General features: G+C 43.4%; 1 protein-coding gene across 9 annotated transcripts in view; it reads right to left on the reverse strand.

Annotated features, from left to right (window-relative positions):
* The window catches only part of dip2a (DIP2 acetate--CoA ligase A), a 147,383-nt gene extending 129,686 nt beyond the window's left edge, over positions 1-17,697 (reverse strand). For 2 of the 9 annotated variants that reach the window (XM_089132932.1, XM_089132926.1), the window contains exons 1-3: positions 17,255-17,697; positions 17,148-17,176; positions 14,709-15,188 (exon numbers count right to left, since the gene is read on the reverse strand). In XM_089132932.1, coding sequence (XP_088989058.1) covers positions 14,709-14,826 — 118 coding nt within the window. In that variant the 5' untranslated portion in view covers positions 14,827-15,188; positions 17,148-17,176; positions 17,255-17,697. Of the gene's footprint in view, positions 1-14,708; positions 15,192-16,450; positions 16,528-17,147; positions 17,177-17,254 lie in introns of all 9 variants that reach the window. The other 7 variants (XM_089132933.1, XM_089132930.1, XM_089132927.1 and 4 more) reach the window with 6 other exon arrangements.
* Between the last annotated feature and the right edge of the window lie 4,801 nt (positions 17,698-22,498).

Below are 22,498 nucleotides of genomic sequence, written 5' to 3' on the forward strand. Positions count from 1 at the left end.
GCTGGCGTGGACGCTAATATAGGCCAGTTATCGTAATATAGGTATAGTTTTTGGTATGAACGGGCCTTTGCAGTTTTCATCTGGCAGTCAATAAATCAGGCAAACAAATCCTGAAACTACAAATAAGTTTGATTTTATTTTCACTACAGAGAATGTTCATTTTTTTGACATTAAAGTTGGCATCAACGGATTAATGCATTAATATTATTTCAATATGTGTTTTATTCGTAAAGGCTGGTCAGAGACATCAGAATGTCTTTTTTTTAGACTTTTAATTACAAGCCGTTGTTCATATAGTTTATGATTGTGAAAATATAAATTGTCAATCAAAGTACCTTTTGTTATATTGTATACTGCGCCATGTAAATATCTCCGCTCAGCTTTTAGTGCGAGAATTGCTTAAAGTTATTGACATGTTAGAGTGATAAAGAAGCCGGGATGATTGAAAAAAAAAAATAAGAAACAGGTTGTGCTTGATACTTTATAAGTGCATTATGAACTTTTTTTTGTCTGTGTGCGCTGTCAGCATGCGAATACCGAGATTTTGTGGCGTTTAAATAGAAAATACAAACAAAATGGTACAGAAATACCCATCTTGCCGAGAATTCACAGTCAGTTAAGTCTTAAGTGAATGTGAACAGAAAATCAGATGTCTATCAGTATATTAGATCTGTGCATTCGCTCTTAAAGTGACAGCAGCCTAATAAACGTGCGATTGATTAACAGAGAGGGCATCTCTCACTCCTCTGGCTGAATAACTTCTGCAGCTTTAAAACGACTCAATGCATGTTTAATTCATAAAGTAAACAGAAGTATTTTGCATTAGTTGCATTTACTGTTCTACGCTTTTATTTCCTTTACTCCAGTAATGGCTATCATTGTCTTTTTTAGGAAACAGTGAAAAAGATGATTGTGTAAAGGGCTACACCTTATAAAAATAGAAATTATCTGATCATCTACTCTAAAAAGCACAAAACAATGCCCTGGCAACAACCCAGAATACCTATCAACCACATAATAATAGACTCAGAAAACTTTATAAACTGCATAGCAACACCCTGACAACCACCTTATAATGATGGCAGTGAGTTCTGCAGAGGAACATGTAAAGTCCAGAGCCTATCTGTACGCTTCCCCCCGGCTGCTTTATGAACTGCTGTCACCAGGAAGATTAAGTGTGATGCGTGTTTTGTTCCATTGGGAAAGCAAGACGACTGGGAGAGACTTCCTGATCAATACACAATTACAGAGAGCTGCAGAGGACAGCACACACACACGCAGAGACGTGTGCTCAGGCCTCAGGCTCAATTCACGCTTATCAGCTGACATATACACCAGGAAGACAGGTCACATCAATACACACACACTGGCCAGACAAAGATCAGTGAGCCAAAACTAACCAGTCACACTCTGTCACTTCCTGTATCCCGAAACAACACGGACTACACACTCCTAGCACATCCCACAGAACACACACTGTGTCTACACTGGAGAGAAGAGTGTCATACACACCGAGGAGGACTTCAGCGAGAGTAAATCATGGGCTGATTTCCATTTTTGGGTGAACTGTCCCTTTAACACTGGAGAGAGTAAGAGCTGTGTGTGTGTGCTGTACGGACCCGTACCCTGAGCTTCAGATCGGAGACTGAGATAGACCCTATATGGTGAAGACCTGCGGATGAATAACTAAGCAGATGTCTAAATTTCCCAGCATGCACTAGGGCACTGGTGCAGGTCAGCTGCTCACGGGTCGTTTCATCAATTGCAGCAGCCGTTCTTCCTGAGGGAGAGAGAGAGAGAGAGAGAGAGAGACACTGCGTGACCCTATGTTTTGGCTGCCGGCCCGTCAGGCACGCTCTCAGCGCTCTCGGCTCCCCTCAGAGAAACACACAGCACAACAAAACTTCCCCGGATCAGCCAGAGACGGAGTGTGTGAGAACGAGAGCAGCCGGGGGCTCTGACGGGACAGGACTGTGGCTCTGATATACGCCGCCATTGAGGAACACTGCAGATGCACATCTTATGGATTTAACTTGGAAAAGTTTGCGCTGACCTCAAGAGAACTGAACACACACACACACACACACACACACAACCTGTCGGGATGGTCTGCTTACATGACCAAGCCCTCGGAGAGAGCACACAGTCACGTCTGCAAATGTTTGATGAAGCACAGCAGACTAAAACTGGCTCAGCAATCTCATAAGATTATACACACACACCTTAAATGGGTCACTTCAAGAAAACACACATTTCCTTTTATCTTCAGATCTTATGAAATAATAATAATACTATTACAGAACTAAAACCTTCCGCCTGTCCAAAAACGTTTGGTGAAAATTAGCCACAAAAACCTTGACAGACAGACATACAGATACAAACAGACAGACACGGACAGATAAAGACAGACGTATACAGACAGACAGACAGACAGACAAACACAGACAGATAGACAGATACAGACAGATACAGACAGACAGACACGGACAGATAAAGACAGACGTATACAGACAGACAAACACAGACAGATAGACAGATACAGACAGATTGACAGATACAGACAGATACAGACAGATTGACAGATACAGACAGATACAGACAGACAGACAGACAGATACATACAGACAGATAGAAAGATACAGACAGACAGACAGATAGAGAGATACAGACAGACAGATACAGACAGATACAGACAGATAGACAGACAGATTGACAGATACAGACACAGACAGACAGACAGACAGACAGACAGATACAGACAGACAGAAAGATACAGACAAACAGACAGACAGACAGATAGAGAGATACAGACAGACAGATACAGACAGACACAGACAGACAGACAGATACAGACAGACAGAGAGAAAGATACAGACAGATAGACAGACAGATTGACAGATACAGACACAGACAGACAGATACAGACAGACAGATAGACAGATAGAGACAGAGACAGACAGATTGAAAGATACAGACAGACAGATACAGACAGACAGACAGACAGACAGACAGACAGACAAACACAGACAGATACAGACAGAAAGACAGACGGACAGACAGACAGATGGATACAGACAGACAGATACATACAGACAGACAGATACAGACAGACGGGTGAATTTCTCATACAGCGCAGTAAAAATGGTAAATGGTAAATGGACTGCATTTATATAGCGCCTTCATAGACCTAATGGCCACCAAAGCGCTTTACATTTGGCCTCACATTCACCCATTCACACACACATTCATACACCGACGGGTAGTAACTCGCTGCTTTACTACAACAGATGCATCGTTGAAGAAATCAACTATGGTCACGACTGTTTTCCCGAAACCATATTGCTAACGAAACTTTCGGGAAACACCCCAGATCGACAGCGCTCCAAATCCAGTTAAATCATGTGACGAACATCTCGTGAGAGGTGTGGAGAGACATCAGTCTTCACTCTTCACCAGACAACAGTCTCGCCACAGCGGGGAGCGGAGGACACACTGATGGAGGAAACCCGAGAGATGGACAGTGTGGAAAACCCCAGAAACCACTCATCACACAAAAGATAGTGACTCCAGTCTGTGTGGGGGTTTGCCACTAATTATTAAAGGGACAGTAGAAGACAGGGGATTTCAGGACAGGGAGAGGGTAAGGGATCACTACCGTGTGAGGACCAGTTCAGTGTTCTCCGCCTGATGGATGTGGCACAGTAATGGATGTCGGGGGCGATGGCTTGTACACGCGACAGGACTGAACCTCTCCGAATCTGGAGTGGGAATCAGTGAAAGTTACATTTCAGTGACTAACTTTTTAGCAAAGTCAGTAAATATTGATTTCATGTTGTCCTAAAGTAATAGTCTTAATTTGGTCTTGCTGCTTTATTAATAATAATAATAATAATAAAAAGAGTTATTAAGCTGACTGGCTCTGAACACAACTACTTTCACAAGCTTTTGGCTCATCTTCTATCATCAACCTCTATCTCTCCCCTCCTTCTTCTTTTTTTGAGCTCTCATCCCTCAATTCAGTCTCCCAACACCCAGGGAATCAGGATCATCAGATCAATCCCCTCAACAGAGTCTGGATCTTCATCCCGAGGGCAGAACATGTGTTTTATGAAACACAACGGGCCTCTGGCTCCACTGACTCTCTCCAGGGAAGATGAGGAATGTTTCTCGCTGGTGTGTGCAATGCTTTGGCCAAGATGAGTCTTTCACTTTCATCCTCCTTTCCTCAAGCGCTGTTAAACAGGGACACGGCAGAAAGAAAACGTGCCGATGCTCTTTGAAAGGTTCACAGCGAGACAACCTTCCGCTCTCGTGCCGTATAATAAGAGAGGACTTCGGCCGGGGACTCTGATTGGACGGGGACACATTCCAGGGATTTTCGGCCTATTTGTTTAGCGTGAGCCTCCTGTCCGGTCCTTAAATATAGACCTCACCTAGAAACACGTACACCTCTGGCAAACACTCGGCAGGATTGTTCCTTTGCTTGTTTTCCAAGTATTTGTAATCCAATTGATTCAAATCACATAGTTTAGAGTTTCCAGACAGAAAACATTACTTTAATATGCAAGACTGTTACCCAATCGTAGCAGCAGGCGTTTATTTCCAAGTCTTAAATGTGACACGCCCATCAAAACAGTGTTCGAGAAACAGGGCAGAAAGTAGCTTAAACAAATACGTGTGTGAATCAGTGTTTTTACATCCCAATTTAGTGTTTTTTGATGTAAAAATCTTGATAACATTTTTTAATAAACTTTATTTTAATTATTTACGTTATTTATTCATCATTGTTGTACTTGGGTTTTGTATTTTTAATTAATTATTTCCATACGCATTGCATCGGTTTACATCGAAAGAGTGCTTTACACCTAGGATGGCTTAAGGGGGTAAATTATGTTCTTTTTAGGACCCTTTTTGGGTGAACTATCCCTTTAACTACCATAGATGGCTTTCCATTTCAGCTGAAATCAGGCATGTATGGAGAAAATTATGTTTTTTCAAAGGGGGGGGGGGGGGGGGGTCTATGTCTATTTCTATCCGAGTTTCAAATGTATTAATGGAAAGAATGTGTCTTGAAAGAATTCTGGGAATGTAAATGAATGGTTAATTATTGAGAGCCGGTTCACACAACACTAATGTACCTTTGTGTTGTGCTGGAAAGAGCCATTCAGAGCATTTCCTAATCAGAGCTCCTCGTAACAGCGTCTGTGCCTGGAGAAACACGCTGTTCTTACCCATTAATCAGAAGGGGAATGTTATGAATTCCAGTCACTCTTATGATGAAACTGATTCAGATGCACTCAGATATACACACTCCTAACAGTAAAGCTCCTTTATGGCATCGATAGTTCATGAAGATCCTTTAACATCCACAAATGGTTCTAGAGTCTGAACTTGTGTTGTTCGGATATTTAAACTAAGTAACACAATGGTTCTTTCAAGATGCGGGCTGCGTTTACGTCCATTTCCCGCTAACTTCCCTCCGTCTGGTTTACTCGGAGGTACATCACTGATGACGCTGCTTGAGCACCCACTACTGGCGAACCCTTGAAATGTGTTTAAATTCAACGTCTCAAAGCCCTTTATCAGACTTATTATTTACATACATTGGTTTTACACACCATTCTGTCGGCCTGTTTTGGGGCGTTTGCACTGGAGGAACCTTTTCATAGTTCCTGCAACATGACATCATGACTTTTGCGTAAACATACATTACACGCCACTTTCGAGTCAAGTCATTTTGAGCTATCCGTGTGTATCCACTTGTATGCGTCAAATGTCCGTGCGAAACGAAGCAAAATGTACATCTACGGTACATCTCGGGAGCGATAATTTTTTTTCCTAGGATGGTAAGGGAACAGTCATAAATGCCATTAACCCCAGTGACGGTTAGGTTTAGGGATGGGGTTGAGGTAAGTCATAAATTTATATATAAAGTAATAACATTAAGTCAACGGCGTTCATAAACACGCTGAACAGCGATTATGCGTCTTGATAGCACGCCAAAAATGGAAATACGAATTGGCGTGTCATACACACGCTACTTCATGAGATCAGTCTGGTTCCTAGAACTATTGGTGGAAGTACTTGTTTTTTGGCGTGTTCGCACCGCTGGAACTGGGAACGATTTTAGTTCTTGAAACTCTTTTGGAGGAACTGATTTACTCCTACTTCGAGGTTGGTCTAAACCAGCGCTATAGGAACTACAGTGACGTTAGTGCTCGCTGATTGGCCGAACGCATGTCAAACACCAGTACCCGCCGTTTTTAATAAAGCCGCGTAAACACACAGATTATAGCCTGTATATTTACTCCAGAATCTAACTCTACGAACATGTAAAAGAGTGATAGATGGAGCTCTTAAACTCTACGCTGAGGAGAAAATCCAACGCAACTTTGAGGGACCGAGAGAAACATGAGTATGTATTTCTGCTCAGCGACACTAGACATCAACCACACGCCATACGCTAAAACGCTTTCATCACTGTCTACTATCTAATAACATTTTAAACAGGACTGTTAGACAGATTATAACTAATGAACAGAGAATGTGAGCACTGTGAGCTCAGGCTCTGGCGTTCTCAGCGCCGTCACAATAAAAGTCACAACAACAATCGAGTCTTACGTCACTTCAGAGTTCATACTGGCGGTGTGAACGCAACCAGGAAAATGCCATTAGTTTTCAGGGAATCACCCTTCCTATAGTATAAACTATACACAAATATGGACAAACCCAAATGTTGGGGTAAAAATGTAATTAAAACATTTACAGTTGAAAGTGAAAGTGTAAGTTGGGTTAACCCAATATTTGGGTTTGTCCATATTTTACCCAAATTTGGGTTCAAACAACCCAGCATTGTTTAGAGTGGAACAGTGTCAAAGAACAAGTATTTTTCAATTAAATGTCAGAATAACTCTAATCTCAAACACTAGAGTTGTGTGGTTAGGAGGGAAATTAGGCGTGACTTGCTGTGATGTCACAATCGTGTTGCATTGTGGTCCATGGATCTGCCTGAAGTGAACACGTTGAAGCCGAACATCTCATTAAAGCCAACCATTCACTCCCTGCGTCTGTCCAGATAATCGTCCCTCGCCCACTTGACCAAGTTGAAATTGGCGTTGGGGATTGTGTGTGTGGGGAAGTGTCTATGGGTGCACTGGGAGACCAAAATGGTTCTTCTAAAACATGGCATCCCTTGAATGGTGTAGAGCTAGTAAGAACAGCTCCACTGAATTTAGACATGAGTCCAGCGTGCTGTGCCAACCGTTAGTGTGATAATGGGTTTTCTTTGTGGGCAGTGAAAAGACTTCAGACACAAACCCCCAGTGCCTGCAAAGTGCTGGCCATTCACCCAGGAGTTACACACATGGAGAAAGCTTTCATAAGTCCCCGCGGTTCAGCTCGGGATTCGACTCACGTGGCCACCATAAAGAAATGTGCCGACTTTAACCCTCTATGACACTGAACCTACCGGAGAGACGCATTGTTTGGCTTTAATGCGATGAGGGAACACAGATCAATCAGGCATATGTCCACAGCAAGGCTTCGCACACATCAATCTGTGAAGTCCCGAAGGAGCTGACCTCTGACACAAAGTCACATGGGCATTCCTCAAATACGCATAACATTTAGTGTGAAGGGAGCGAAACATCTCAACGGTTACGGTCATGTGTCGATGTTCATAACAAAGGTTTTTCTCTCAAAACTCCAGGCCCGTTCCTCAAGACAAATACAGGATTTATTGTCCACAATAAACCACTGTCAGGTGATTGTCTTTAGTCGACTGGATCAGATCATGTGTTTTACATTAGCACTGGAGCCGACCCGCCTGACGCGCACGGATGAGCTCGACAGAAGAGGAGAAACGCTGCTGAACACTGATATGTAACACTGATAACACATATGGGATCATGCCGCTCGATTCAATGACTAGCGGCCCGTTGGGCGACTGATCCCCTCGTTCTCTCTTCAGTGATGTGGGATGAAGTCTTGTTCTCACGGTGTATCTGAGAACATGGAGATATTCCCTCTCAATTTCATCTCATCGTTGTTGGTGAACCAACGAGATTCACTGAAAAAGGCTTTCATTCACATACAAAATATGACTTAACATCCCTAAACCAACCTATTAGGTTGTTAAATCTTTGTTAGATTAGGTTTGGTGATAGCCTAAATATGTCTAAAACTTTCATTGAAAATGTGATCTGTTCAGCATCATCCATAACAGATAGTCGTACACATTGTTGCAGAATACAACAAGAGCAATGGTTTCGGGTAGAAACCAAACTATACCAAGTACAAAACATCTTTTGGGCTGCGTTTTGGTGTGTACCTTGATCAAACATTAGTCGATTACAGAAGATCACACACATTTATCTAGAGCTGGTTTTCCCGATTCGAACGAGCCCAAACACAACTCAGCATGATGCATTACAAACTGCTTTGCTAAAGTATTAATGAGCAAAACACATACTTGCTCATTAAAAAAAGAAAAATGTGGGTTGTTTTAGTACATAACAGAAAATATGATGCATATTTTAAAAAGACATACAAAATATTAGAAGAGAATATTCCCGTCTTGATTATAGAAAGTAAACTAAATCGACAAAACTAATTAATTGATCTTAAGTGACAATTCTACTTGCTAATTTAGTTTTTGTTCATGGTGGAGTTCTAAAAACACCAATATCACAACCAATCACAACACACTGCTCCAGCCGACCAATCACAACACACTGCTCCAGCCGACCAATCACAGCATCCTGCTCCAGTCGACCAATCACAACACACTGCTCCAGCCGACCAATCACAACACCTGCTCCAGCCGTCCAATCACAACACACTGCTCCAGCCGACCAATCACAACATCCTGCTCCAGTCGACCAATCACAACACACTGCTCCAGTCGACCAATCACAACACCTGCTCCAGCTGACCAATCACAACACACTGCTCCAGCTGACCAATCAGAGCGCAGTGATCCAGCCGACCAAACACAACACACTGCTCCAGCCGACCAATCAGAGCGCAGTGATCCAGCCGACCAAACACAACACAGTGGTCCAGCCGACCAATCAGAGCGCAGTGATCCAGCCAACCAAACACAACACAGTGCTCCAGCCGACCAATCACAACACACTGCTCCAGCCGACCAATCAGAGCGCAGTGATCCAGCCGACCAAACACAACACACTGCTCCAGCCGACCAATCAGAGCGCAGTGATCCAGCCGACCAAACACAACACACTGCTCCAGCCGACCAATCAGAGCGCAGTGATCCAGCCGACCAAACACCACACAGTGGTCCAGCCGACCAATCAGAGCGCAGTGATCCAGCCGACCAATCACAACACACTGCTCCAGTCGACCAATCACAACACACTGCTCCAGCCGACCAATCAGAGCCCAGTGATCCTGCCAACCAAACACAACACACTGCTCCAGCCGTCCAATTAGAGCGCAGTGATCCAGCCAACCAAACACAACACAGTGCTCTAGCCAATCAGCCAGTGTTGTGCAGGTGAAATATGTTTTCATGAGATTCTCTTAAATCTTTGGGTATGAAGCGTTCTAGATGAAAGCCATCCATCCTCATGTTGCTCATATTCTCACTCTCTGCTCTGGGATCTTGGCAAAAACAATGAGCTTAACATGTTTTATGTAGTCTCGGGATCAAAGGAATTGATTATAAAACACTCGTTCACTCTCACCATAGACCCAGCACTTAGCCCAAAGAGCAGAGGATCCTGGGAGTCAAATTAAAAATGTGCACTAGCAATCTGCTCATAGGCTTTCAATCACACACATGGACTCCTGCCAGCAATAAATCAATTCACTACAAAACACACCGCCTCAGTCCTTCTTCAAGAGCCTGAACACACCGAACACTCCTGAGAGAGCGGCCAAGCCAATGATACACACACACACACACAGCTCTGTACCAAAGCCTAGAGAAATGATGACACGCTTTATTGTATTCAATAATGAAACACGCTGATGAAAGAACAGAGCCACTCATAGCTAGCACAACTAGAGCTGTTTTAGTTTAGAGACAAGTTGTCCAACTTGAAAAGTGCAGATTCAAACCTAAATATAATGTTTCACAAATGATTGGTCTCGCTATGCTGTAACACTATAATTAAACATTTAATTATTGAGAAATATTAAGCGTTTAAGTATTGATTAATTAACAACATGACTGGGATAGGGTTAGTGTTTGGTTTAGGGATAGTTGAGCAGGGGAGAGAAGAGGGAGGAAGACAACGACAATAAAACAGGGAACACAAATCAACAGCTTAACACACACAAGTGAAGACAAGCCTATTACAAACAAAGTTAGCAAAAAGTTCTGTCATGAAACTCTAGATGGCGCAGGTCTGCTTGGACCATAACGGCATCTAAAGATTTATATGCCCTCAGTTTCTCTTTACGATCGGTTTCTCTATAAGGTAGGTGTAGAAGTCAGGCCACTCAACCGAGGTAACGTACGTTAATCCTGTCAGATCGTCCATGTATTGAGTGCGTGTGTGGACGGCTACGGGTCGACCAATCTGGTTCCGTCCGTTAAAGATAACTTTCGGAAATAACAATCGTGGTCCTGGACACTGAGTGACCTTACACATTAAGATAATATCGGATTTTCTCCAGTCATTGTTAAAAAACAAGCTAACAATACTTGCTAACTAGCGTTAGTGAAGCGGCCAGAGCGATCATTCTCAAGCTCCGCCCACAAAAAAACATCACCATGTTTAGCAACTGAAAAGGGGTCTATATCGTAGCAGATCTACTCCTGCGAGAACAAACTCACCTCCAGTGTCGTATCCATGACCAGACCACACACTCACAGAGTCGTCATGACAGAAATATGTTCAACGTTACATTATCAGCTTGGAAAATACGCTAATTTGATTAAAAACACAAAAGATAATTCTGCTATGTGTCCAGACGAGACGTCCACGTCTAAGAAAAAGGTGGACAGGAACAGAACATACACTTCAAAATAAAAGTCCATGAACACAAAACCAAACAGGGGAATTATGCATGCATGATGTGCATCATTTACTGTTATTAATATAGTAAGTGCACGTGTAACAAGGACAGATTTTTTTTCTCGTAGGTGTGGTTTCCAGACCGATATATATCGGCAGACCGATATTATCGGCCAATATTAGGCATTTTCCAAACTATTGGTATCGGCAGTTATAATGGCCGATAAATGAATATTTCAAAAGTAAAATAAAAATGGACGAAACACGCTTGAACCATGTCACGAGTGTTGGAGTTGTATAGTTTGTCCACCAGAGGGCACTCTACACCGTTCCTGTTGGCAACACTCGTTGAGTTGGTCACAATACATATATCGCTTGAATAACAATTAAAAGAACATCCCCATCCATCAGTTCTCTAAACTCAAATAAGCATGACAACATTTGTGACTATCATGTCCAGTTTCAAATAAATAAATAAATAAAATATCGGCCGATATATCGGATTTTAAAACCCAAAAATATTTGTATCGGTATCGGCCTTCAAAATCCTTTATCGGTCGGGCTCTAGTTTATACTGGGATGTTACCTAATAGAAACATGATGAAATGTTGTAATACTGTTTTGAACATTTACTTTGTACGGTGAATTTGACCAAATAGCAACCAAAATGCAGACTTCGCAATAGAAATTCAGTGATTCCTCATCAGAGTCATACGTTTTTCTAATGTGGTCGCACTTTATTAAGAGTTAAATTGAGGATTTGACCCAATAATTTTGTGATAAATATATATTTATATTTTATGCTTACCAGAGTATTGAATCACAGCTAAGCAGCATGCTAAGATTATGATTCGCAACTGGTAACAATTGCGAGACTTTATGCGCGTCACTTTTCAGCGAGTTCATTTAGTGACGCATCTGTAATTTATGCGAAGAGAGTTATGTAGCTGCAAATGATGGGAAAACCAGTAATAAACCCACAATATCCGTTTGGTAAGGTTTTTCTAAAGCGAGTGACTCCATTAGCCGGAGCTGTGGACTGTGCTAAAAGAAACATCGCTAAATAAAACATGACTAGCCCAAAAATACAAAGAGTGTGTGATGTGTAGAGATGTGGTGTGGTGGGCGTAAAACCCAACGCTTATTGCTTTCACATAGTGCGCTTCATAAATGAACGACCTTTTATCTTATAGCATGAAAACAATAGAAGTTAGGCAAAAAATAAACAGTGAAAGAAACTCATAGCGTCTGTGAGCGAGCATGGCACGAGGCGCACACACACACACTGCAATCTTCTCATGCTTTCAGACACAAGCTTAAAAATGTATGAACCGCTCAGAAACATCTTCTCCTGTGTATCTCCAAATATAAGAAACTTTTTCATTTAATGAGCCAATTAACAATTTGGGATTTTTATTTGAGCTCGTTTTAGTTTTTCCAAAGATTTCGTGAAATTTAATAGCAATTTGGGCATGAAAGTAAATCCTACAGCCGTTATTTCCCTGTTCTCTCATTGAAACCGAGACTGTTCTCAGGATACTGTGATTTTACACACCTCGCCAATCTTCCGGGAACCTCCCGACACACTCGTACACACTCTTCCTTCTATCCTGGGCTTGTGTGAATGATAGTCAGCAGAACTCCCTCAAACACAGCGGTGAGACACATCCAGAGCCGGGGTTGAAGAGGAGTCTCGATTTAGTGTTTCAGGCTCTACTAGAACAGGTTTTCCTGCTTGAATGTTGATTATTCTCCTCATATTCTCCATTGTTGCGGCTCCTCTCTTCCCAGTCTGTCAGTATCGCGGGAATATCTGACGGCAGACATCGCGAACAATGTTTCCATGTGCAGTTTGTCAACATATAACATGAGACGTCGTCTTTTTGTCTAATATCTGTACCTAACATTAGTCGTTCGCGGTCAAAACACTGGTGTAAACACAGTTTGATGTCGCGATTTTTAATGCCCAGAGCCTGTTAAACTTGAGCCAACCAACCCCGTGACGTCACCTGCACAATGGCGGCGCCCTGGCGGCGAAAGATTTTTTTCTTTTTTTCTTCTAAATGTTTACATTTGTAATGTTTCTTATATAATTGTTGATTATATTGGAAATCCATCATGTAAACTTGATTCACCGCTTCATTTCCCCTTTAAGTCTTACAACCTTTAATGCGTCTGTACTGGCAGGAAAGCCGGCTGTGTGAAGCACTGGGTCTAGTTGAGCCGGGCCTGGTGACGTCTGTGAATAAAGGCATGAAGGAAAACAATGGCTATCAGACGGCGTGCAAGACAGGAAGTGATGCACACGCAAACAGGAAGTGGACAGGGGCTGTTTTCCGCCATCCCGCTGCGCTCTTTGTGTTGTTCACGATACGCTCAAACACTTCAACCCAAGCAAAGACGAGGCTTTTCCACAGGAGATCTGCTGCTATTTCCAGTGTGTGAAACGGCCCTGAGAGAAACTAGGCCCGTCCCACAGCGGGACAGCACATACGGGTCGCAGTACTGTTCCTCTACACACACTCGAAGGTTTGGGGTCAGTGACGTCTGCTAATGCGTCTGCATTTACCAATAATACAGTAACAAGAGTCAAATATTATTTCAGTTAAATATCAGTTTTCTATGTGAATATATAAAGTGTCATTACTCCAGTCTTCAGTGTCACATGACCCTTCAGAAATCACTCAGGATCTGATGATCAAGAAACAGTTGAAAACAGTCGTGCGGCTTCACATTTCTGAGGAAAACGTGATTCATTTCTCAGGATCCTATGAAAATTCAGCATTTATGTGAAAAATAAATACTTTGTACCATTATAACTGTATGGATCAAGTTAGTGCATGCCTGATAAACACAAATATTAGTTTATTTTAGAAAAATACACAACAAAAATTCCCACAATACCTCTGAAATGATGATAAAGAGTAAAGCAGGTTTTAAAAGATTGGACTGTAATAGTGTGTGTGTGTGTGTGAGCTGTGCCTGACAACATGATCATATAAAACACTCCTGTTACAGTGACTTTCATTAAAATAACAGGCATCAAATCTCAGGATGATCCGCTCATTCCCAGGCCCGTCCTGAACACATCTGCGCTTTAAACTTCTGTTATAAAGATATAATCACTTTAAGTGGTTTACAAATAAAACTAAGAGGATATTCCTTACAAGTCGAGTTCCTGTGAGTGTGTATGGAAAAGTGTTCACACCATCAGGAAGAGATTCAACTCTTTTACTGCATATGATCAGAGGAAGAAGTGTCTCACACACACACACACACACACGAGGTGCACATGAAATGCAAAGCATGCGGTTGTTCTAGTCCGACATTTCCAACGCCAGATAAACAGGATCGCTGGGAATAATCCACATCTCATCTCATTCATCATCATAATGAAACGCCTCATGTGTGTGAATCGGCATGCTCGTTTACATGTGTGTGTTTGTGCGCCAAAAGTGTTTGAATTAGCCACTATACCCCTGTCTTTATCAGTATACCCGCTGTCTTGCATTGATTTTATTGGGATTGATTGGTCATTGCGATCTGAATCATCATCATCATACCCTAGACATGACAGATCAGATATGTCAGAGGCAGAGCACATATGGAAAGCTACGGCATGCATGTCAACTAGCCCGTGTCCGTCACATGTATGCACATATCCACAGTGGACCCGCTCAAGCCCGAGTTGTCGCATGGATATACCGGTAAGATGAGACTCACCCTCGGAGAGCTCCAGCTCCAGCTCCGCCAGCTTCTCTCGCACGCCCGCCGGGAGAGGCGTCGCGATCCCCGGGTCCAGCATCATCATCAGTACCCCGGAGGAACCGCGTTCTGCCATAGTGATAGTGGTCAATAATCATGAATATAAGTGTCAGACAGCTCCAGCTCCAGGTCCGCAGGCTCGCCGTGCTCGATCAGCTGCAGGAGAGAGAGAGGCCGGGCCGGGCGCGGATCGCATGCAGATGTGGGGAGGATCGGGGCGGGTTGCATGTAAGCTGCACTCAGCCCTTCCGCTCGGACCGCGGGTCTAATGTCGAGATATCGGACCCACACACTCCTCTAAGCCGGACCCAGCGCTGCGGGCACGAGCATGGCTGAAGATTCCCGTGCGATTCTCCGGAAAACAAAGAGAAAACACTCCCCAACTCCGAGCCTCAGCGAGCCGCCAGCGCCATTGCAGCAGAGCAGCTCCAGTCAGTGCTGCTGACACACACACACACACACACACACACACACACACATATACAATTTTTAGTTTTTTATTTTTAGTTTTATTATAGCAAAGACAGAACAGGACTGCATTTAAAAAATACAAACACAGGACAACCTCAAAAAAATCAGTAAGAAAGTTAGCCTAATCTCATATATTCTTTAAGCAATCTGTTACTCTTAAATTATTATTATAATTGCAGCGAGAAAGACATCTAATCTTGGCAAAGTATTGAGAAATGTAGTCTCATAAAACATTTGAATTAAAACAAAGAAATATATCTTTCTGAGAAAAGTTTAAGTCACATTTTATAAAGGTATAGCTATAGAAAACATCAAACAAGATAATTGCGACTTTTTTATCTCACAATTCTGACTTTCTTGCTCACAATTGCGAGTTTTTTATTACTTTATTTCTACACAAGTATGACTTTTTTTCCTCCTAATTCTGAGTTTAGACATGAATTCAGAATTGCGAGATATACATTTGGAATTGCGAGAAACAAAAAGACAAAGTTGCCTTTTTAATTTTTTTATTTCCGTAGTAGGAACAAGCTTCCATATAAATAGCATGTAAAAAATCAGAAATGCTGAATATTGGTGTTGAATCCCCTGCCACGAGTAGGGAGTGCCTGTGATCCGTGTGTGTGTGTGTGTGTGGTCAATAACGCTGGTGTGGGGCCGGTGGACGGGCTCAGCACGGAGGACATGGCAAACATCTTCGAGACCAATTTCTACGGCACGGTGCGCATGATTAAAGGGTTAGTTCACCCAAAAATGAAAATTTAGTCATTAATTACTCACCCCCATCCTGTACCAATCCCATAAGACCTTCGATCATCTTCGGAATGGTAGGGGGCGGTAAAACTCCTAAGCGGAGCAGCCGGTAACAAGAAGTAGACGAATGAGAACGTCCTCGTCTCAGTTCTCGCGCATGCGCCCATAAGGAAGTAATGGAATAGTCGAATAAAGTCGTTATTTATGTTTTTTTCGCACAAAAAGTAGTCTCGTCGCTTGATAAACTTATAATTGAGCCGCTGTAGGCACATGCAATATTTAAACCTTTTCTTTAATGACTTTATGGGCCGTCAAGAGCCAGTCCCTTAGACAGTCTATGTAGGACTGATCCAGCCCTCAGATTCAATCAAAAATATCTTTATTTGTGCTCCGAAGATGAACGAAGGTCTTACGGGGTTGGTACAGCATGGGGGTGAGTAATTAATGACTTAATTTTCATTTTTGGGTGAACTAACCCTTTAAAGAGATCGTGCCTGACATGAAGAGGAGACGCTCTGGACACATCGTCATCATCATCAGCAGTGTGATGGGCCTGCAGGGTAAACACTGACTCTTTATTCACTTCACTGGATTTATTTGCATTTATTGCGATTAAGAGTTCTTCCTAAAGTACTTCCTCCACTTGAGGATTATTGTCCTGATAAGTTAAACACATGTACAGTCAAACCAAAAATTATTTAGACACCAGATGTAATTTTGATATATTTTTCACTAGTGTGTGCAGGACTCAAAGTAAACAGTGACAAATTATACCCAGATATTCTTCATACAGCGACTACCATTTATAACATCTGGGAGCAAAAGTGACTCCTCCACTTTGAGCTGATGATGTTTTGCTGAAGTGTGTTTTCTGCTCTTTTTACACACACACTGAACAACATGAAGCATTGCTTGGTCACTGGTTGAGCTAAACTGGTATTATCTAATTGTGTAGTTAAATTTAACAGATATTCAACATAATTCATGTGTGAGAGTCCAACAGAAGGACGGACAAAACCAGTCAAATATCCACTGATCTGAGAACTGAGTTCTTGTTATATTTTATCACCATTTTCTAAACTACAGCGAAGAAACTGGTAATGTGAGAAATGTTGAAGGTGTCTGAATAAGTTTTGGTGTATATTTCTCATTAAAGAACCGCAGATCTCTTACCTTCTGTGAGGATGAAGACAGATGACCTGCTGAATGAATGTAGAAACATCATCAGTGTACAGGACATTCCCAACTCTAAAGTTATAAAACTGTGGTAATAGATGTACCTCTGTGTCGGTCTTCTTCACATGTGTGGCGTTTAATGACGTCTAATACGCGCCAAAGTTTGCCATAGAGGGGTTCTGTGTCCGTCCAGCTTCTCAAGTTCAATGTTAAGCGAGTTTCACTGCACTCTCAACACGTGTTTGCCATTTTGCTCAAATCTACACTTCTGCATCTTCTCGTTTATATTTCCTGTGGTTTGATTTTCAGCATCTAACACTCTTTGGCTCTTAACATCAGTGATCAAACATTGAAACGTGAACATTAGCAGAATCACACGAGTTGTGTTGTGTGAGAGGTCCCTCTGGTGGTGTGGAGAGGCTGTTACGGGTACAAACCCAATAAAGATCACAGATCACAGATTCATTTTACATTGCCACTCAATGTCTCCAACTTCACACAGTTGAGAACCGCTGTTCTAGAGAATCATCTACATCCTGTTCCCAATTTCTTGTTTGTTACTTCCTGTCCCGAGTGCTCTGTTTGTAGTTCTTTGTAGTTTTCTTGTTGATTAGTCTTGAGTTATGTTTATTGTTAGTGTGTATATATATATAGCCATTGTGTTTCCTTTTTTCCTTGTCGGTCGATGTTTGCTGTAGCAGGTAGATGGTGTCCCTGCTCAGTCATACATACACACCGATGGCGGTGTCACGGACATCTCGACACTTGGTCAGGTGGAACCAGGGTTAGAACCACCAACCTTCAGGTTTGTAGACAACCTACATGAACCACAGGTGAGCCACTGCCTCACCTAGATCTCTGCCTGCCATCTCTTCAGCTCTTGCTTCATTAGCCTACAGATCTAAGTTGATGCCTCTTTCTCTGGTTGGCGTTGTGTGTATTTGATTTCCCATCTTTCTGTCTGTCTGTCAGTATGTCAATGATCGAGCCCGGGTCCGTACACACCGAGTTTGAGAAGAGGATTATCCAAGGACGTTTCTAAGAAAGAGTTCCCCGGAACTGATGCCGAGACACTCCACCACTTTAGGACCTGCTACCTGACCGGTGCAGTCAACATCTTCCAAAGCCTGGGCCAAACGCCCAAGGACATAGCCAAGTTCAGAACACCTGTTAATTACGGCCTGTTCACAAGCACAATAACTATAATGATAACTATAACCATAAACTTTTAAAGGGCACCTATTATGCCCCTTTTTGTCTCTGGTGTCCCCAGAATGTATTTGTGAAGTTTCAGCTCAAAATACCCCATAGTTAATTTATTATAACCATTTGAAAATGTCATTTTGGGGCCTGTTTAAAAATGAGCTGTTTTGGTGTATACCACCTTAAATCCAAATGAGCTGCATATCCCCGCCCTGCCTTTGGATGAGGGTGTAACTTGATGCCTATGGCAGTCGGTACTGAGAGAGTGAGAGAAACCGCTGTTTTGAATGTCATTCAGTGTACGTTTGAATCGAAATATATAAATAGTACGAAGAGACTCCGGCAGAATAAAGACAATTGAGAATGGACCGGTACGTCTCGCTATGGTTATTTGATACATTTATGTACTTTGTAATCGCGTCCCATTTGCAATTATGGATGTGCAACACACACACACAGACACACACAAACACTAACACTGGCGCAATTTTTTGAAACTACAAATACATACTGTGATAAAGTTTGCTACGTACAAGCGAAATTACATTTATGCGAGGGACCTGTTGCGTCATGTTTACATGTCATACAGGTGCTTCTGTGGCAACATAGAACAACATCATATATGCAGTTTTTAATTCAATATCTTTAAAACTATATATATTTATAAACGTGTGGTTACACACTATACAAACGATGTTTAAATTATATACACAGACATCCTACGATGACAACAACTTTAAAGAGGTATTTGTTGTTGAATTGGCTGACATCGACTGAAAAGACTATTTGCTCAAAAATCATAAAACACACTTACTGTTACTGGAGGTGACGGTGGATCGCAAACAGTAGACGACGATCCACAGTTGAGGATTAACTTTTAAGCCACAACAACAGGATTAACCCACGACAGAACATTTATGTTTCCAAGGCTACGTCCACATTAATCCGGATACATTTGAAAACGGGGTTTTCGTTTAAAAACGCTCTCCGTCCACACTAGCGTTTTCAGCCGTTTTCCGACGTTTCAGTGTGGATGAGAAACTTCTAAATTCACTTAACTGCGCATGCGTGAAACCTCACAAAAGCTCACTGAGATGATACAGATGGGGAAATAAATAATAATGTTATCGCACAATAACAGGATAATTTTATTTAGCAAAATACCTCACCATCACTGATGCGTCCAGGTTGCATTCAGTCACCATATGTTTGGTCTTAAACGCAAGGACAGCAGGTCTGTTTTGCGGCAGGACAGCAAATGTAAGTACATTATCTGTCATCTTTGCAGTACTGAGCTATGAGGAATGGCACATATTAAGTAACATAGAAAGTAACATATTTTAGCAACAGTGTAAAAATGAATAACACATAACAGGCACAATACCGATAAACATGAATATCTATTGGTACTACATGGATCACATGACTAAACTTACGTCATCGTTTTGAAATACCTCCGGTTTCACTGTCCACACTACAACGCGAAAACGGGGTTTTCAAATTTATCCACTTTGGAGAGCGTTTTCCAAACGATACGTTTTTGTTGACTTAAAACGCCGTCTCAGTGTGGACGGAATATAGTGTGGACATAGCCCAAGAGACATTACCGGCTGTCGTTGAAACAATGAAGGATGTGTGTACAGATCACCGAGGGCGGGGTCTATGCCACAACCACACTGTCAATCAAACCCCTTTCTCAATTCTACATCACAAAGAGCTGAATCTCAGAACAGCTCGTTCTGAGACAGTCCATATGATTTATTGAGATTGTAAAAAAACACTGGGTGGATTTTTATCATTCTAGGGTGGTTTTGCTCACACACTGCCAACACACATTTACAATAAAGGATGGAGCAGCATCATTTCAGAAGAGGATGTTGTAGTGATGAAGGCAGCAGATGGAGCTCTGAAGCTCCTGAAAGACTGGAGTTAGCGTGATCTGTGTTTAACTGCAATACTGTGAGTGTGTGTACCGCCACTTATCTGCCTAAATGTAACTGGCAGCCACTGTAAAGACCTGAGGACTGGTGTGATGTGTTCATATTTTCTGGTCCTGCTCAGAATCCTGGCAGCAGCATTCTGTATGAGCTGCAACTGTCTTATGGTCTTTTTGGGAAGGCCAGTGAGGAGGCCATTACAGTAATTGACTGTCTTGACTGGAAACAAAGCATCTAATTCTTGCAATATTTTTCAGGTGATAGTCTGCTGATTTAGTTATTGCTTTGACATGACTATTGAAACTAAGGTCTGACTCTAGAGACACACCAAGATTCCTGACTTGATTTTTAGTTGTTAGACCCCTAGTGTCGAGGTATGCATTCACCTTGAGAACCTCATCTTTGTTTCCAAACGCAATGACTTCAGTTTTGTCTTTGTTAAACTGCAGAAAGTTGACACATCCAACTATTTACTTCATCAATGCATTTACACAGGGAGTCAAGGGGGCTGTAGTCATTAGGCGATAGTAGAGCTGTGTGTCGTCTGCATAGCTGTGGTAAGCGATTTGGTTCTTTCTCATTATTTGGCTCATTGGGAGCATATACAGGTTGAATAGGAGTGGTGCAAGAATCGAGCCCTGAGGGACTCCGCAAGTCATGGATGCCCAGATAGCAAACTGACATTGAATCAACGTGGAAACGACGTCTCTCATGACATTGAAACAACGTTGATTTTGCTCATCGAATTAACATTGAACCAACGTCAGACGCGGCATTCTTCAAAGCTAAATGAAAATCGAAAATTGGTTTGCTTTCATAACGTTGAAACAACGCGTTGATTTCAAGTTGATTTTCCGTTAGTTTTGAAAGAATGACATGTCTGACGTTGGTTCAACGTTAATTCGATGAGCAAAACTATGTCAGATCAACATTGTTTCGATGTCATGTTTCCATGTTGATTCAATGTCAGTTTGCTATCTGGGTGTCCACTCAGACTTATGTTCTCCCATACTCACAAAATAACCTCTCCCTTCTAAGTAGCCTATGACCTGAACATTTTAGGACTATCCCAGAAAGCCCCACCCAGTTTTCCAGCCTGTCAAGAAGTATGTCGTGATCAACAGTGTCAAATGCAGCACTGAGGTCCAGTACGGATAATTTGCCTGTATCAGTATTTAAGCGAATATCGTTTATTATCTTTATGAGTGCCGTCTCTGGATCCTGGGAAGTGAAGTGCAGATGACAAAGACAGACTGGTGCAGACGAAGGACTGTGACATCATTCCCCCCTCCCGGTTGGCGGTGAGGACCCTTCGGGCGGCCACGGGGGTGAGGACCCTTCGGACGGCCACGGGGGTGAAGACCCTTCGGGTGGCCACGGCGGTGAGGACCCTTCGGGCGGCCACGGGGGTGAAGACCCTTCGGACGGCCACGGGGGTGAAGACCCTTCGGACGGCCACGGGGGTGAAGACCCTTCGGGTGGCCACGGGGGTGAAGACCCTTCGGGTGGCCACGGGGGTGAAGACCCTTCGGGCGGCCACGGCAGGACCCTTCGGGCGGCCACGGGGGTAAAGACCCTTCGGGCGGCCACGGGGGTGAAGACCCTTCGGATGGCCACGGGGGTGAAGACCCTTCGGACGGCCACGGGGGTGAGGACCCTTCGGACGGCCACGGGGGTGAGGACCCTTCGGGAGGCCACGGCGGTGAAGACCCTTCGGGTGGCCACGGCGGTGAGGACCCTTCGGGCGGCCACGGGGGTGAAGACCCTTCGGACGGCCACGGGGGTGAAGACCCTTCGGGTGGCCACGGGGGTGAAGACCCTTCGGACGGCCACGGGGGTGAAGACCCTTCGGGTGGCCACGGGGGTAAAGACCCTTCGGGTGGCCACGGGGGTGAAGACCCTTCGGGCGGCCACGGCAGGACCCTTCGGGCGGCCACGGGGGTAAAGACCCTTCGGGCGGCCACGGGGGTGAAGACCCTTCGGATGGCCACGGGGGTGAAGACCCTTCGGGTGGCCACGGGGGTGAAGACCCTTCGGGTGGCCACGGGGGTGAAGACCCTTCGGGCGGCCACGGGGGTAAAGACCCTTCGGGCGGCCACGGGGGTGAAGACCCTTCGGGTGGCCACGGGGGTGAAGACCCTTCGGGTGGCCACGGGGGTGAAGACCCTTCGGGCGGCCACGGGGGTAAAGACCCTTCGGGTGGCCACG

Source organism: Pimephales promelas, chromosome 7, assembly GCF_988280905.1.
Source record: "Pimephales promelas chromosome 7, fPimPro1.hap1.1, whole genome shotgun sequence".
Taxonomy (NCBI): domain Eukaryota; kingdom Metazoa; phylum Chordata; class Actinopteri; order Cypriniformes; family Leuciscidae; genus Pimephales; species Pimephales promelas.